The 15,998-nt window shown below is 61.4% G+C and overlaps 1 protein-coding gene across 1 annotated transcript; it reads left to right on the top strand.

Moving 5' to 3' along the window:
* Nucleotides 1-545: 545 nt before the first annotated feature.
* On the top strand, nt 546-14,314 carry BACE1 (beta-secretase 1). The gene is made up of 9 exons (XM_072979382.2): nt 546-1,234; nt 7,005-7,093; nt 7,880-8,096; nt 9,004-9,141; nt 9,801-9,935; nt 10,419-10,520; nt 11,139-11,288; nt 11,769-11,940; nt 12,070-14,314. The coding sequence occupies exons 1-9, from the start codon at nt 905-907 to the stop codon at nt 12,309-12,311; spliced, it is 1,575 nt and encodes a 524-aa protein (XP_072835483.2). The 5' UTR covers nt 546-904; the 3' UTR covers nt 12,312-14,314.
* The last annotated feature ends 1,684 nt before the right edge of the window (nt 14,315-15,998 follow it).

The raw sequence follows: 15,998 nt of genomic DNA, 5'->3' as shown, positions 1-15,998 counted from the left end.
AAAGAAACAAATAAATAAAAATAAGTGTACCTCCCTCCCAAGCAGCGGCAGCAACAGCAGCAGCACCAGACGGGGTTCACAAGCAGTGGCCCCGAAGCTGCTGCCTCCGAGGGAGACCCTCTCCCCACTCCGCCCAAGGGCAGGGCCGGCGCTAGGAAGCAGTCTCGCGGCTGCAGGTGCAGGGCTGGTGGGAGTCCAGAGGTGTCCAGGGGGCAGGTCCTCCTGGCTGGCCTGCCGGGCGCGCCCAAGATGCTCGCAGGGACTGTGCTGTGCTGTGGGGCGGCCTCATTCCACAGGCACGGGCGGAGGGGGACTGCGCTCGTTCGGGGCAGCTGGGCCGGAGCCTCCCCGAAGCGCACGCGGGGCCCTGGGCATCGAGGCACAGACCGTCCCGGTTCCCTTGGTGGAGGCCGGTGTACCGGGAAGGTGCCGGCCGGCCGCCTCGCTCGCTCGCTCGCTCGCCCTGCCGGCCGGGTGCGCGCAAGACGGCGCCTCTCGGGCGCGGACTACAGCTCCCGGCGCGCCTCGGCCAAGGGAAGCCTCCGCCTCCGCCCGCGCCACCCTTTCCGCCTCCCGGACTGGGAGCCGAAGCATCCCCGCCGCTCAGGCAGGAGGAGCCGCCGCGGCCGCTTTCCTCGCCTGGCCTCTCCTCTCCCCTCCGGAGCCCCTTCGGCGGCGGCGGCTGTGCCGGATGCAGCTGCTGATCCTGCCGGGGCTCCGAGATGTCCGGCGAAGCGGCGGCGGCGGCGGCGGCGGCTCGGCCGTTGTGAAGTAGCCGCCCTTCTCCTGCTCCTGCGCCGCCTCCTTCTCGCCGCCGCCGCCGCCTTCTAGGGCTCGCGGTGCGCCCGCCTTGGCCTCTGGCCGCGGCTCGGCTCGCCTCCGGCGCGGGCCCGGGGCGCTCAGCATGGCCCGGGCGCTGCTGGGGCTTCTGCTCTGCCTGGGCTCCAGCGTGGCCGCGCCGGCCGGCCCCGGCCCCGGCCCCAACCCCGGCCGGGAGCCCGCCGGCCTCCGTCTGCCCTTGCGCGGCAGTCTGCCGGGCACCCCGCCGCCGCCGCCGCCGTCGCGGGCGGAGCGCTCGCCGGACGAGCCCCCCGAGGGCAGGCCCCGCGCCGCCAGCGCGCGCCCCGGCCTCGCGGGCGGCGGCGGCAGCTTTGTGGACATGGTCGACAACCTGCGAGGCAAGTCCGGGCAGGGCTACTACGTGGAGATGACGGTGGGCAGCCCCCCGCAGAAGGTAAGCTGCCGGCCAGCGCGGTCCCTTCCTTCCCTTCCCCCGCGCGGTGCGGGGCGAGGCGAGGCGGGCGAAGGGGGCCGCCGGCCTTCCCCGGGTTTGGAGCACCGGCGGGTCGAGTCTCGCCCCGCGGCCGGCGGCCAAGCGGCCAAGCAAAACACACCCACCCCCGGGGAGAGCCTGGCCTCTGGGGTTGCCCCCCGCGGCTCCTGGGCCGGGCGCCGCCCGGTGTCCTCCGAGCCCCTCGTGCCCAGCGCCCCGGCCCCCGCCGGCCCGCCAGGGTACGAGACGAGGGGCGCGCCGCGGGCCAGGAGTCCTTCGACGGCCCAGCTCCGCGGCCAGCCTGGCGGGACCCGCCGGTGTCGGCCAGCCTGGGGCGGGCGCGGCGGCGTGGGGAGCCCCGCGGGGCTGGAGAAAGCTGTTCTCCCCGGGCCTTGCTCGCAAGGACCCAGGCAGGCGGGACGAGCTGGAAGGGCGTGACTCGTCCAGGGTCACTCGGCCAGTTTCGTGGCCCTTTTCTCGCCTGCTGTGGGTGTGAGGTCTCACCCACCCACCATTCCTCGTTGTGGTCCGGATCCTGCGAGCTGGAGCGATGGAGGGGCTTGCTTTCCCCCCTGGCGCTGAAGTGCCTGGAGTAGCCAAGTAGCCTCGGCCTTGCCAGGACAAGGTGTGTCTTCCACTGGTCTTGAACTTTTTGTGTGTGTGTGTTTGTCAATCTGGAAATTGAAAAAGAAACAGACTTTAAAGGTTGCAGAAGGAATTGTTTTTGCAATCAGTTCTCAAACATTTGGAAAGAAGGTTACAGACCTTTGGCCACTTTGTGTCATTGCAGACAGTAAATACAAAACCACTGCCACTGAGCTGGGGGGGGGACTCCTCTCCTCCCATTTGATGGTGCAATTTGCCCACTTCCAATGGGAGGGTTAAGGTTAGTGCCCCAGGAAGGATGTCTCCTTGCTTTGCTGAGTGGCTTCCAAAAACAGCTCCCCCAGAACCAAGCGGAGGAGGGGGGGATGCGGCAGCAGCCAAGTGTTCACCCTACAAGTGCTCATGCTAGAATCCGTACTGAAAGGCTTTCTGGATGCCTGGTCTGGGCACCGGGAAGGAAGCTAGGCCAGTTTGCTGGCTTATAGGTCCTCCTTTTCAGGCCTAGCAATGCCTCCTGGAGCTGGCAGTGGGCCAAAGAGGGCAGGTGGAGGTGTTTCTGGAGCCCAGAGTCCCTGAGTGAGCAGGAAGGAGCTCCTCCCCTCCTCCTCCCCCCCCCCCCCGCTGGAGGGGTGGGCGGGCTGTGTGTCCTTAGCTTGCATCACCTCCCTGGCCCTTCCCATCTGGTCAGATGTGGTGGTGGGGAGAGTGTTTTCTCTGGCTGCTTCCCTTGGGGACTGTGCGGGACAGGGAGGCCACTGCCTGGGGAAGGAAGGCCGGCAGAGAGCACAGCAGCGGAGATGAGGGAGGGAGAGGGCCGAGAGAGAGGCTGGGTCGGGTCTTCCCCCAGGAGGGCAGGCCTGCGGCTGGGGAGCTTTGTCTGTTGGGGGACGGGCTGCAGTGGCTGCTTGTCTCAAAGTCAGCTGCAGGGGGGAGGGGGAGTCTGAGGCGGTGTGCATTTGGTCCTATATGGATGTGCCGGATCTGCCGGGGGCCAAAACGCTGGGCGGAGGCCAAACTACCTGGGAGCAGCCGGCTGGCACTTTGCATGCAGAAGCTGTGACCTGATCTGCAGGTTAGCCTCAGAAGCCACTGCCAGGGACCAAATTCACTCCTACAGCATGCGCTGCACTTGTGGTCATGAGGGTCTCTGAGAAAGTGCAGAAGGCCAGGTCCACAAGCGGCACAGTGAAGGAGGCCAGGGGTTGCAACATCACCAGCCCTGAAGGCTCCTTCTCTGCCTCCCTGCTCCAACCAGCAAGGACTAATTGGGGCCGTGGAAGATGCCACGAACCCCCCCCCCCGTTGCAGCCCCTTGCAGCCCCTCACCTTGCCCAGTGGGTCTCTTGTCAGAGCTGCATGGATCCAGGGAGGCTCTGGCAGCTCCTGTGCCTGCCTTTGATGGGCTGCCTCGTCTTTGGCTTCTCTGGCCGGCCGCCAAACAAAGAGGCAGGCGCTGCCAGGGACATATGGCGGTTCCTGTGGAATTAAAGGTTCCGTATAGAAAGTGCCACGTGCATGTGTGTGTGTATGTGTGTGTGTGAGAGAGAGAGAGAGAGTGAGTGCAACGAGGGAAGAGGAGGGTGGGTTTTGTGCCTGTGAGCAAGTGGCTGCAGGAGTGCCTACGCTCATCCATGGGCATTTAGTTGGCATCAAGGTGGGGGTGGGTGGGCAGACGTGGAGCAGGAAGGCTTCAGCAAAGGTGTCCGGTTGGAAGAAGGATCGGCCACCCTTTGACTTCTCTGCCAGGGAGGGTCTTTGTGGTCCAGACCTTGCCATCCCTTTGGGGAGGGGGGGCTCCTCCAGGCCCAGCTGGGGCAGCTCTCCCTCAGAGAGGCCAGTTCCACGTGAAGCTCTGAGAAAAAAGCTCTCTTCCTGCTTTCGGGGCTGTTTAGGCCTGGCTCAGTGGCGGGTCTTCCGTGAGGGCAGCCTGCCATGCTCTCATGCGGAACGAAGCTGCCCTGTGACAACTGGACTGGTTCCAAGCAAACAAACATTTTGCTCTTCCCATGTTCAGGCAAAGTGCCGGCCGAGGTATGCGGTCCGGGTAGTGGATCTCGATTGCCCCGGAGGCCATTCTGTCCGAGGAAACGTACCATGCTTATTTGCATACGTTAATTAATTTAAACAGTGAAAATAAAGTCTCTTGTCTCTTATGGTTGCCAAATGTTAGACAAGAAAGAGAACTGAGTTGGATTTAAAAGATTGTGGAAGGGAGGGGTCCAACTGAGGCACAAAAGCCAGAACTGATGTTTCACTGAGCCTGCACGCACAAACACACGCACATGCATGTAAGTGCCTCCCATCTCTGTTGCAGCCTGATTAGTGGAAAAGCCCTTTCCTGGTCCGGCTTTAGCTTTGGGGGTGGGTGGGTGGGTGGGGGATTAAGAGTGAACGGATGCTCTTCGGTGTGTGTGTGTGTGTGTGTGTGTGTGTATCAGGATTAAGGCTGGCCAGCACTGAGTCCTGGACAGGATCCATCCTGCCCCACTGCCTGGGCCCACCAAACCCCTTGCTAAGCGCCTCTGCAGCACATTGTCTGCCCCAAGCGCTTGTGGCCCACGGCTCTCCATGGGCTGTCCTGTCCCGCAGGCCTGGGCCAGGGCAGAGGGAGCTGGCTGTTAAATTTGGACAGAAGATCCGGCAGAAGGCTGCTGTGGTTTCCTCCTCAGGGGAGGCTGGAAAGAGATGCTTCCCCCCCCCCAGAACAATTGGGAGGATGCTGTTCCCAAGGGCAGCCCAGCGGAAGATTCGGAGCTTTCACTGGTCAGGTGGTCTGTGGAAGGCGGCTCACAAACAGAGCCAGCAGGGGCGTGCAAGGGCATCCATGTGCAAGAGGAGGAACAAGAGACCTGCAAAGCAGGGGGGTGTGTGTGTGCTGGCTGAGAAGTCTGTTTTCTGGAGCCTGATATGTTTCTGAGGGTGGTTCCCTTGGGGGTCCCTCTCCCTCCCTCCCTCCCTGGTATCTAGGGTCACCGTGGAACTGGCTCTGCCCCCGAAGCACAGTTTGGTCTGCTCTCTCTCTCTCTCTCTCTCTCTGTGTGGCTGCTTGTGAAGTCTTTGGGACTTTAAGGAGCAGCGAATCTCCTGCCATTTGGAAAAGACTTTTGCTAAAACCCTGGGGGCTGCCCTCCCCACCTGGATCGAGCTTCTGACCCGCAGGAGCTCTGTGGCCAGTTATTCTGTGGGAGCCTGTGGGCTTGCTCAGGAGAGGGGACTGGAGAGGGAGATTTCCATGCAAGGATGGAGGGAAGTTCCAATGTTACGAACTGGAAGAGGTACAGACCAAAATGCCCTGCAAATAGGGAACGTAAAATATTTGTGTTGTATCAACATTTGTGGGTGCAACCATGAATCTTGGGGCATGTGAGAGACTCAATTGTCTTATGTGACTGCAGCCCAGTGGACTGAGCCCAGGATGTTTCCCACCCACTAAAACATGTTGGTTTCCAAGTTGCCACAACTGCCTTCGGTCGTTTGTTGCTGTGACAGACGGACCGGACCGGTGGTGGTGATGGGGTTGCTGCTCCCTGGACATCTTGCCGGAGGGATTCCTCACCCAGCGCTTTTGCGTGGCTGACCCACAGTGCCCTCTTTGTCCAGAGAAGTTCACAGCCGCCCGTCAGGATGAGTGGTTTGTGATGGCATCCTAAAGAGAGCCACGTGGAAGACAGCGAGGGTGAACTTGGGTGAAGCCTGTGTCAGAGAAGCCGGGGAGTCTCCAGCATCCTCCTCGTGATCTCATCATCCTGATTACAGGCAGGCCGGCCGGCTGGCCTCTTCCCAGAACTATAGACTGCAGCCCTGAAATCCAGAGTGCCGGAAGTCATGGGAGGCCCTGGCCCTTCCCTCTGGCTTCCAAGGCTGGGAGCGAGCAGGTGGGGGGGGCCCTCTGGGTGCTCTCTCTGGAGCCCCCTCGATGTGCAGGATGGTGGTCTTCTCAGTATGGGAGACATTCCAGTCCCGTCTCTCTCTCTCTCTCTGTACATGGGTGGGGGGGGTGGGGGGGGTCACCAGGGAAGTGGCCCAAGGGCGTTTGCAGCTCCCTGACCACCACTTGGCAAAAACAGGTGGGTCTCAGCGAAGGGCTGAGCAACCTGTGGCCCTCCAGAGTTACTGGACGGGACCCCCAGAGATGCTGAGCTGGCAGGGGTGGGGTGGGGGCGGCTGGAGACCAACAACCCTGGGGGACCACCCCTTGCCCCCCTTGCTTTAAGTGTGAGGAGCGTTTCTCAGACCACATGGGTGCCCTTCCGAGGAGAGATTGGTGAGAGTGTGTGTGTGGATATTCCTGGGGGGGGGCTCAGCTTTCTCTGGCCCCCTGCCAGGTGGAGGGCCAGGGAGGTTCTTTCCCAGGGCAGGGCCCCTCCCTCCCTCCCTCCCTCCCACCGCCTCCTTCCTGAGCTACACAGGGAAGCTGATATGCCTGCACTCGGCTGCTGAGTGCGCGGCTTCCTCCCATCCGGGGCAAACGAGACCGCTGCTGGCTTGAGGGAGCGCGGCGGTTGGGGGTGGGGGTGTTGGAGCCCGTGACCTTGGGATAAGGTGGACCCAGGTGGATGGCAAGCCCACACTGAGTCGCTGACCTTCAGGAACCCTCCTTGACCCAGGGACGGATTTAGATTCAGGCCAAGCAAAGGAGTTGCTGCCGGCCACTCAAAAGGAAAAAAAAAATGTCCTGATGCCTTTTTTATGAGCTTTTATTAACTCGGAGGTTAAGAATTGCCCCTTTCCTCAAGCCCAACTCTTCCGGGTCGCTTGAAAGCCTGCCTGAAGGGGGAGGGTGGCGGGATGAGTGGGGGGGGGCGGCCTGGATCCTGGAGACCTTCAGGGGCCCCTCCTGAAGCCATGAGCAGCGTCCCCCCCCGGCCTCGTATCCCCACCCATTGGGATGCTCCTGGTCTGCCTGAGAAAGAGCTCACCCCCCCTTTGGAAAAGGAGGAGGATTGGGGGCCCCAGGAGGGTTTGGGGTTCCCGGCATGGCGCTTCTGTGGAAGGGTGCTGTCAGCTGCAGCCTGCTGGGTCAGGTCAGGTCGGGCGAGGGGGTTGCAGTGGCCCTGCGAGCGCCACCCCCCCGCCCCTCCGCGCCCGTGTGCAGGGCACCCAGCCTTTGCTTCTCTCCCCCCAGCTGAACATCCTGGTGGACACCGGGAGCAGCAACTTTGCCGTCGGTGCGGCTCGCCATCCTTTCCTGAGGCGTTACTACCAGCGCCAGCTGTGAGTAATGAGTGGGAGCGAGCGACCTGGGGGGGGGCAGAGAGGAGGGGAGAGGGAGGGGAGAGGGGTGGTGCTGGGGAAGCCCTGCCCCCTCCCCAACCCCACAGCTTTTTCACCAGGGTGGTGCCTGAGTCCCAGAGGGCCAGGCCGGGGGTCCCCCTGGCAGGAGCTCCCCAGGCCCCTTCTTGCACAGCTTCCTCCTGCCAGCCTGCCTGCCTGCCTGCCTGCCTGGTCCTCCAACAAAGGCCGTGCCAGGGGGCATCGGGTGGCACCAGCACAGCCTGGGTCTAAATGGTTTCTTTCTGTGTCCAGGGGGGGCTGCTGGGCTGCCGCCAGGCCCTGGACCCAAGGGCATAATGGACAAAGGGCAGAAAGGATGTTTCCTGGCTGCCCAGATGGCTCGCTGCCTCTTTGTCTGGAAGGGTGGCCACCTGCCTCTTTCGGTGGAAGACGGTCCTCTCTCAGGAGGGCTGTCTTGTTCAGGACGGGTTGAGAGGTCAAGAATCTTGACAGCGAGGAAGGATATGGGGCGGGGTGGGTTTTTTTGGACATTTCCCTGGACAGCGGCAGCCGCAGGCTTGGCAGCCGGCGCACAAGCCTCCCCACGCTTCCCGATGGCTCTCCTGCCACGCGGGAGGCCGGCGGGTTTGTTGGCACTCTCCCTCGGGCTTTACAGGCTGGTGTTCACCCACTGATCTGGCCGCCCCCTTCCCAGCCCCCTGGCAGCTCTTCCCCACCCCCGCCCCTTCTCAGGGCCTTGGGCCCTCTGGCTGGTGTCTCTTTCAGCTCCAGCACCTACCGTGACCTGCGGAAAGGGGTCTACGTGCCGTACACCCAAGGGAAGTGGGAAGGGGAGCTGGGCACAGACCTGGTGACGATCCCCCACGGCCCCAACGTCACCGTTCGCGCCAACATCGCTGCCATCACGGATTCGGACAAGTTCTTCATCAACGGCTCCAACTGGGAAGGGATTCTGGGCCTGGCCTATGCCGAGATCGCCCGGGTGAGCCTGGCCCCCTCCCCGGGAAACTCTCTGTGTGGAATCCAATCCAGGGGTGGCGTTTGGTTATTTATTCCCCAGCCGACCCCCCCCCCCATTCCCCAAAAGAGGAAAAGGTCTGGGCACTTCCTCAAACCTCTCTCTCTCTCTCAGTCTCTCTCTCAATCTCTCTCTCTCTCTCTTTTGGAATATTTGAAATATTTTGGGTCAGCTGAAGCTCAGCACAGGTGGTCCTGGGGAGCAAAGGTTTGTTTCCTCCTCTTGACATTGTCTCAGAGAAGAAGCAACTGGGCCGTTCCAGCAGCATGCACACTCACGCATGCACGTGCACACAAAGTGAAGGGAGCCCAATAAAATCCATCAAAAGGATCGTTTAAGTGTTTTGTGCTAAAAGGGGAGTTTTCTGCCCACAGGCTCGGTGCCTTTCAGAACTCTCATTGATTCTGCAGCCGGCTGATCCTCTCAGGGGCTCGGCCGATGGGGCAAAGCAGTTGCCAGTTTCAGAGCAGGTTTTTAAAAGGGCAGTAGCAAAAACCAGCATTTAAACAAGAAGGTGCCCTTCCAAGCAGAACCGGAGGATGGGGACGACTTTAATAAAAGAGCTTGTTCTCCCCCTGTGTAAGGCTTAACCCGCCTTCTCAGGGACACAGTGGTTCACTTGGCTGAATTATTCTGGGGCATCAGCGGCTCTCATCTGAAAAACACACCCTGGCCGATGGACTGTTGTTACTCAATGCTACCCATTAAGTGAAAGGACTCCAGTTGCCCGTGAGGGCCGTGCCCTCCTGAATTTGACTTAGGTTTTTCCATTTGCTGTCCGGAACCCAAGACCTTAAGTGGTAAGCTTTGCTAAACCTGAGCGGCTTGCCACCCTAGACCTGAGGTGATCCCATGCTTCTCTTCCTTCCAGCCCGACGACACCCTGGAACCCTTCTTTGACTCGCTGGTGAAGCAGACGCAGGTGCCGAACATCTTTTCCCTGCAGCTCTGCGGAGCGGGCTTCCCACCGAATGACTCGGAGGCCTTGGCCTCCGTGGGGGGCAGCATGGTGAGTGGCAGGGGACATGGGATGCGCGCGACTGGGTGTGGGGGGGGGGAGAGTCTGGTCTGGTTGCCTCTGAGCACAGGGTGAGCGTCTTTCCCCACCACAGAAGAACTACAGAAGCCCCAACACGAGGTGAGAAGGGTTCCCACGCTGGAGGCATTCTCCCCCCCCCCAGAAAGCTCAAGTCATGGGGGAGGGAGGGAGCTCCTGTGCATGTGCAGAGGGACGAACCCCCTGCTGCTGGACATGGTTTTCAGGGTGAGACAGCGGGAGCAGGAATAAGGAGGCGGCGTTGAGGCCATGTTAGCAAGTGGGAGCTGCATTGCTTTGCTGGTGTCGTGAGTTTACATTTCCAGTTATTTTTAGGGTCCCCTTTAAGGGCTATTTTAGAGACATTTAGAGCGCTCCAGTTGTATGCAGTTGTCTCACTAACTTTCAAGTACGGTTTGTTTGTTTGTTTGTTTAAAGAAAGAAAAGCTAGCAGGCATTGCAGCCAATAACACCCCAAGGGAGCAATGTGTCCTCCAAGTCACCACGGGAAACAAGTTACTTGAAGTCCTGTCCTAAGCCGTGTGGTTATTTCCGTTTACGGGGAAGTAACCTCCTCAGCTCTGTGCTCAGGCCCTTCCCCTCACATCTGCCCGGTGTCCCTGTCCCCACAGATCATTGGGGGCATCGACCCCTCCCTCTCCAGGGGCAGGATCTGGTACACCCCCATTCGGAAAGAGTGGTACTACGAGGTGATCATTGTCAAGATCGAGATCAACGAGCAAGACCTCCAGATGGACTGCAAGGAGGTGAGGAGGGGGCCGGGGGGGGAGGTCCTCTGACGTTCATGCAAGCAGAAGGGGGAGGGAGGTCTGCTTAGGAGGGGCTGCAGCAGCACGAGTATGCGCAGGATTGGGCCCTGGCAAACGCAGCTCCACGTCCTTCCTGAGTGGTGGAGGTCGTTTTGGGTGGTCTTGGGCCTGTGAGATGGGTCCTGCCCTGGCCTTTCCCCCAGCTTCTTACTGGACCTACCCTCTGCCAAAGCACGGGGGGTGGTGGTGGTGGTGCATTGCAGGATCACAACTCCCATTATCCCCCAGCCACTGTGGCAGGTTTTTGGTCGTGGCAGACAGAGTCTGACCCAAACTGCCTGGTCTCTCTGGAGCCTGGCTGGGGCTCTTGGAGCAGTCGAAGGGGTGGGTGGGGGGTGGGGGGTGTTCCTGCATGGGAGGGGCCCCCGCAGGGAGCAACTGCCTGACAGCTCTCCTTCCTGAACCCCCCCCCCTCAACAGTACAACTATGACAAGAGCATCGTGGACAGTGGGACCACCAACCTCCGGCTCCCGAAGAAGGTCTTTGAGGCGGCTGTGAAAGCCATCAAGACGGCGTCCTCGGTGAGACACGAACATCCCCAAAGAGCAAGTGGGGGGGGGAAGCCCCTCTCGAGACCCGACAGAGAGAGAGCAAAGCGGGGAAGGGGCAGAGGAGGAGGCTTCCGCCTGGAACATTTGTGGGCTCTTTGCAGGGACCCTGGGACCAGAGTGGCCCAGTTCTGCTGCTGGACCCCCGCGCCCCCCCCGGGCCAGGGCAGTCCGGAGCACCTGGAGCCGTTCCTTCCCCTGGAAGGTGTCCCCTCTCGGTGTGTCTCTGAGGCATGAAAGCCCGACACCCCTTCCTCCCTCCCTGGGGGTGGGGGTGGGGGTGGGAGAGCAGGGCAGTCCCTCCATACCCAGTCCTCCATTGCCCCCTTGAAGAGGGGCTGCAAGGCGTGGGAGATGCTTCCTCTTGAGGTACTCGGGGAGCTGGTGGGGGGGCACACGGCCTCCGTCCTTTCATTCTGCTTTAAACCCACCTTCCTCCCGAGAAAGGGACCCAAGAAAGAACGCACGCCTCCCAAGGTCCACAGCCAGCCTCTCCCCCTCTGCCACTCCCTCAGCTGAGCGGAGCAGAGCGGAGCGCAGGTTCTCCCGTGTGCTTCTGCTCCCTGAGCCGATCCCTCCCCTTTTCCACAGACGGAGAAGTTCCCCGATGGCTTCTGGCTGGGGGAGCAGCTGGTCTGCTGGCAAATGGGCACCACCCCCTGGCACATTTTCCCCGTCATCTCCCTCTACCTGATGGGCGAGACCACCAACCAGTCCTTCCGCATCAGCATCCTGCCCCAGGTGAGAGCTGGCCTTTTTTGCTGCAGCTGGGGAAGGGGAGGAATGGTGGTGGTGGGGGGCTTGACATGCAAGGGGAGGGCTTGAAAAAAAGCCCCCATGGCTGGTGTTGCCGGGAGGAGAGGTCCCGGTCAGGTATTTCCTAAGATGCCATGCCGTGCGGTGAGAGTAGGGACGTGGCATTCTGTCTCACGTCAGCAGGAGAGAAATTATTTCCGTGGTCTTTGGCAGTCCGGGAGACCGATTTTGTGGGGCCGAGCTAGTTCTGGGCCTTTGCTGCCAGGACTTGGAGAATGCATGAAATCACGAGAATTTGGAGTGTCTCTGAGCAGCCCGGCGAAGGAAGAGCGTCGTCCCCGTTTGAGCCAGGCTAGCATGTCTCCAACCGAGGCGGAAGGTTTTGACCCCCACGGCTCCCGTGTGGAAAGCCAAGCCGGCGGCTCTGCTGACCCCAAAGAGGCCACTTCTTGCTTTTCCCCACAGCAATACCTGCGGCCCGTGGAGGACGTGGCGACCTCTCAGGACGAGTGCTACAAGTTTGCCGTCTCCCAGTCTTCCACCGGCACCGTTATGGGGGCCGTCATCATGGAGGGCTTCTATGTGGTCTTTGACCGGGCGCGCAAGCGCATCGGCTTTGCTGTCAGCTCCTGTCACGGTAAGGCCATGGGCCTGGCTTGGGAGCTCTGTCCCGTGGAGAGGCGGCCATGCGCCCCCTTCCCCACCCCCATTGCCGCGCGCCTGGCGGTCTTCACCTGTGCCTCCGTCCCTCCCTCCCCCCCTTCAGTGCACGACGAGTTCCGGACGGCGACGGTCGAGGGGCCCTTCCCACAGGCAGACATGGAGGACTGCGGCTACAACATTCCCCAGACGGACGAGTCGACGCTGATGACCATCGCCTACATCATGGCCGCCATCTGCGCCCTCTTCATGCTCCCGCTCTGCCTCATGGTCTCCCAGTGGCGCTGCCTGAGCTGCCTGCGCCGGGGCCGCGATGACTTTGCGGACGACATCTCCCTCCTCAAGTGAGCCGCCACCTCGCCCCGAGCCGCCCCGAAGCCCCACCACGCTGCTGCCGCTGCACCCCCTCGCCCCGCCCCGAGTCTGTGGCCCTGGAAGCAGGCCGGCCCAGATGTGGGTGCACCGGGGGGGGCATGGACTCGCCCTTCCAGCGTCGGCCTGTGCTTCGGCCCAGGGGGGCTGCCGCCACCTTGGGGGCCCATTGACCGCCTGACCGACCGACTGCCCTCCCGCATGGACTGGTTGTTCGTGGAACCGAAAGCCGCCAGAGACGGTCAACGAGGGAGGGAGGGAAAGGGCCTTTTCTTACAACCAAGGGTCTCCCTTCCCCGCTCTTTACCTTGGGTAGGTGGGAGAGCCCTGTTCGTGCTCAGCAGGGATGAGCAGTGGTCGTGTGTGCGTGTGTGTGTGGGAGGGAGGGCAGGCTGACCTTTGGGCTCTGTGGGGCAGAAGCCGGAGCCCTTCCCCGTGCGGTCAGCTCCAGAGCCCTTTCCTCCCTTGGTTGCCGAGGGGCTCCGTGGGGGGGGGGGTGTGCGGAGTGGCTGAAGCTGTGCAGCCCCGCCTGCTCCCACCCCCACCCACCCCCTCCCCAAAGGCAGCCACGGTTTGAGACTTTCCTCAAAGCATGGAGGGGGTGAGGAAAAAGAGAAAGAGTCCCCCCCCCTCGCCCGAGTTTTCCTTCTGTGTAGACCTGAGGAGAATCGCTTGTAGTTCTTGAGGGACTTTCTCTCTCAAATATATACACATCATATCTAACTTTAAAAACAGCAAACAGAAAGAGGAGCTGGTCACCCAATTAAGGGATGTGTGTGTGTGTGTGTGTGGGGCTCCCCAGGTTCCCACTTTGCATTTTGCTTGGTGGAATCTCTTCAAGATCCCTCCTTCCCCAATTGGGGAGGGGTGTTTCTGGGACAGCCCCTGTTTCTGGGGGGGGGGGGCTCCAAGTGTGTGCACTTTGCTGAGGGCCCCGATTCATGACCAAGGACAAGCACAGGTCTTTTCCTGCCTCTAGGGGTGTGGAGGGCCATCGTGCCCCTCATGCTCCCTTTAATTTCAGGACGCTGCCCAGACTTTTGGGGGGTGGGTGGAAGGGCAGCCACCTCTTCTCTCCTCAGGACTCCTGGCCTGCCCTGTCTCTCCCCCCCCCCAATCCCCAATGCATTTTCTCCTTGGCTCCTCAATGGTGGGATGAGGGCAGGGGGCTGTATTTTCAAAGGCTACCATGTTGGTGAGTTGGGGCTGTAAGGTCCTCCCCCTGGACCGGCTCCCCCACCCCAAGCTCGTGTGAGACGTTTCCCCCCCCCCCCATGAGCTGGCCTCTGGGGTTCCAGTGTAAGCTGCTCCCGCCCCGAAGACCTTCGCCCCTTGGCGCTCTGCCCGTCGCCTTTGCGGGCAGGAGGGGTCTTGAGACAGTCGGTTCCCAAGAGATGGGGGGCCTCTCTTGCGTGGCCCATGTTGGTAGGAAAAGATGCCACCTCCTATTCCCGGCACTTAGACACAGCAGGATTCCCCACTAACCCTGGCCCGCACCCCAAGGGAGAATCAGACCAAATGCTTGCCTTTTGGATAATGCATCTACCCCCCCTCCAACACACACACACACGAAGGAAGGGGGGGAGGTCAACACCCACAGCCCCAGGAACACCCCGGCTGGGTGTTTTGGCTCCACGTGCCCAGGCGTGTTTGAGATGCAGGAGTGAAGGTGACCATGTGGGACCATGGGGAGGTGGGGCTGAGCACCCTGGCAGGCAGAGAGGTTCCCCCCCCACAGCCCTGTGTGGAAGGACGTGCTGCCGCCCTCCTCTCTCTTCTACTGCCCTCCCATTCCAACCACACCCCTCCATCATTACTGTATTTGTTCTGTTAAAAGAAACATGCGTTTAGGCTTTTCTGCAGAAAAGAGCCTTTTCCCGGGGCCCGGGCAGCTGCGTTGTGGGCGCAGGTGGCTGCCTCCTGCCAGATGCTTTTTGCTTGTACAATATTCTGTAAATATTTGTACTGTGGGCTTCTGATCCCTTTGGTTTGTCTCAAATGCAAGTGCTTGGGTGGGGCGGGGGGGGGGAAGAACCAGACACCTTTTTATTTCTTTGGGGGTGGGAGGGAGGAAGGGTGGTTTTGGTCTTTGTTTTGTTTCGGGAAATGGCGTGCGGCTTTTCCACACGTTTGCTTCTGCTTCGGGGGGGGAGGGGGCTTTTGTGTTGCTGGGCAGGGAAGGGGGGGGCGAGCACCAGGGGCTGATATATGCACTTTATGGGCCGTGTCAAGGGGGCCACTTTTGCGGGAGGGAAGCCGTGTTCCCTTTGGCGCTGCGCCTGCACTTGGCAGCCTCCACCCCCATGGCAGTGCCCCCTGCCAGACGCCCAAAGTGGAGCCAGAAGGGCACCCCGAGGGCTACGGCCAGCAAGCTTTCCAGGAGGTTCTGCGGGAGACCGAACCCTGCCGGGCTCCATGGGGGGGGGGGGGGCTGCTGAAGGACTGGCTGCTCCTTGCCCTGCAGATCTTTTGACACCCCCCCCCCGGAGGTGGGCAGCCCCAGCCCTCTCTTGCCCTGCCCTTTGGCTGTAGACCCATGGGCTCTAAGACCAAGGGGACGGTGTGTGTTCCCCCCCCCTCCAGCCCTTGGAAGGGGATACACGACTCTGGCCAAAGCGGTACATCATGCAGCCATTCTGTGCCCCCTCCTCCTGAAAAAAAAAACCACTCTCTTCTTGGTAGCAATGAAGATGTGTGCCCCCCCCCCTTCAGCTGGATGGCCATGGTGGAGCACCACCCGGCGTGGAGGTGTCTCTGGCCCCACCGGTGGGCACGGTGGCGTTGTCTTTCTCTAGACACATTTAGGAGGGCAGAGAAGGTGGAGCAAGCTTAGCGGGGGTGGGGGGGCAGCGGCACCAAGAGCAATCGGAGAAATGCTGCCTCACAGGACCCATTTTCGCCTTGAGCCCATCTGTGCACTTGGGAGTTCAGGCGGGCGGGGGGGGGCTTTTTGTGACTCCCCATGTGCTGGTGGTAGGGCTGCTGATGCTACTGCATCCGTGGACGTCCATGTACACAGGTGAGCTCTCCATTGGTAGGGACCAGAGTCTGCAGAAGGTGTCCCAAAAATGCCACCCCCACCCTCCAAAGGGCTCCCGGGTCCCTGGCACACGAGAGGGGCTTCTGCCCAGGCCCCCGGGGGGACTTTGCAACCGCTGCTGCCTCAGCTGGCTTCCAGGGAGCGGGAAGGGCAGAACGCGCCGCCGAACTGACCCAACGGCTCAGGGGGGGGGGAGGCACAGTGGGAAAGTCAGTCTGCAAAGATGGCCTGGCCCTGAGTTGGCATCTTCTCCCCAAAGAGAGGCAGGGGGTGGGCCAGGCCTGGCGGGAGGGGCGCCCCCCCAGGAGGCACCTGTGTAGATGTTGCCCTTCCCCCCCCCCGTGTCAGAGTCACGAATGTTCATATGGTAAATTATTGCATTAAAGAAAGAGAACACCCTTTCCCAGTTCCTTCCTTGCTCCAAACCCTGTTATTTTTGTAGTGAAACAGCAGCGCTGGGTGGCTCCAGGATGGGAACATGGGGTGGGGGTACAGGAGAGAGGAAGCCAAGGCCCAGAAAGAGGGGGGCCCCCGTTTGGGGAAGCTCCAGAGGGGCACCCCTGTGCAGCCTCTCCCCCCCCCCCGGCTTGCTGAGGAAGGAGCAGCTGGCGCAGAGGGAGAGC

This window comes from Pogona vitticeps, chromosome 8 (genome assembly GCF_051106095.1).
Source record: "Pogona vitticeps strain Pit_001003342236 chromosome 8, PviZW2.1, whole genome shotgun sequence".
NCBI classification, from domain to species: domain Eukaryota; kingdom Metazoa; phylum Chordata; class Lepidosauria; order Squamata; family Agamidae; genus Pogona; species Pogona vitticeps.
Note: the sequence above shows the minus strand (reverse complement) of the source record. Positions and strands in the feature narration are given on the sequence as shown.

Excerpts from the sequence above, each read along its gene's own strand:
- BACE1 (XM_072979382.2), top strand. The coding sequence starts at position 905 with ATGGCCCGGGCGCTGCTGGGGCTTCTGCTCTGCCTGGGCTCCAGCGTG. Across the intron at positions 8,097-9,003 it reads CCTATGCCGAGATCGCCCGG|CCCGACGACACCCTGGAACC; the intron begins GTGAGCCTGGCC and ends TCTTCCTTCCAG. Across the intron at positions 10,521-11,138 it reads CCATCAAGACGGCGTCCTCG|ACGGAGAAGTTCCCCGATGG; the intron begins GTGAGACACGAA and ends CCTTTTCCACAG.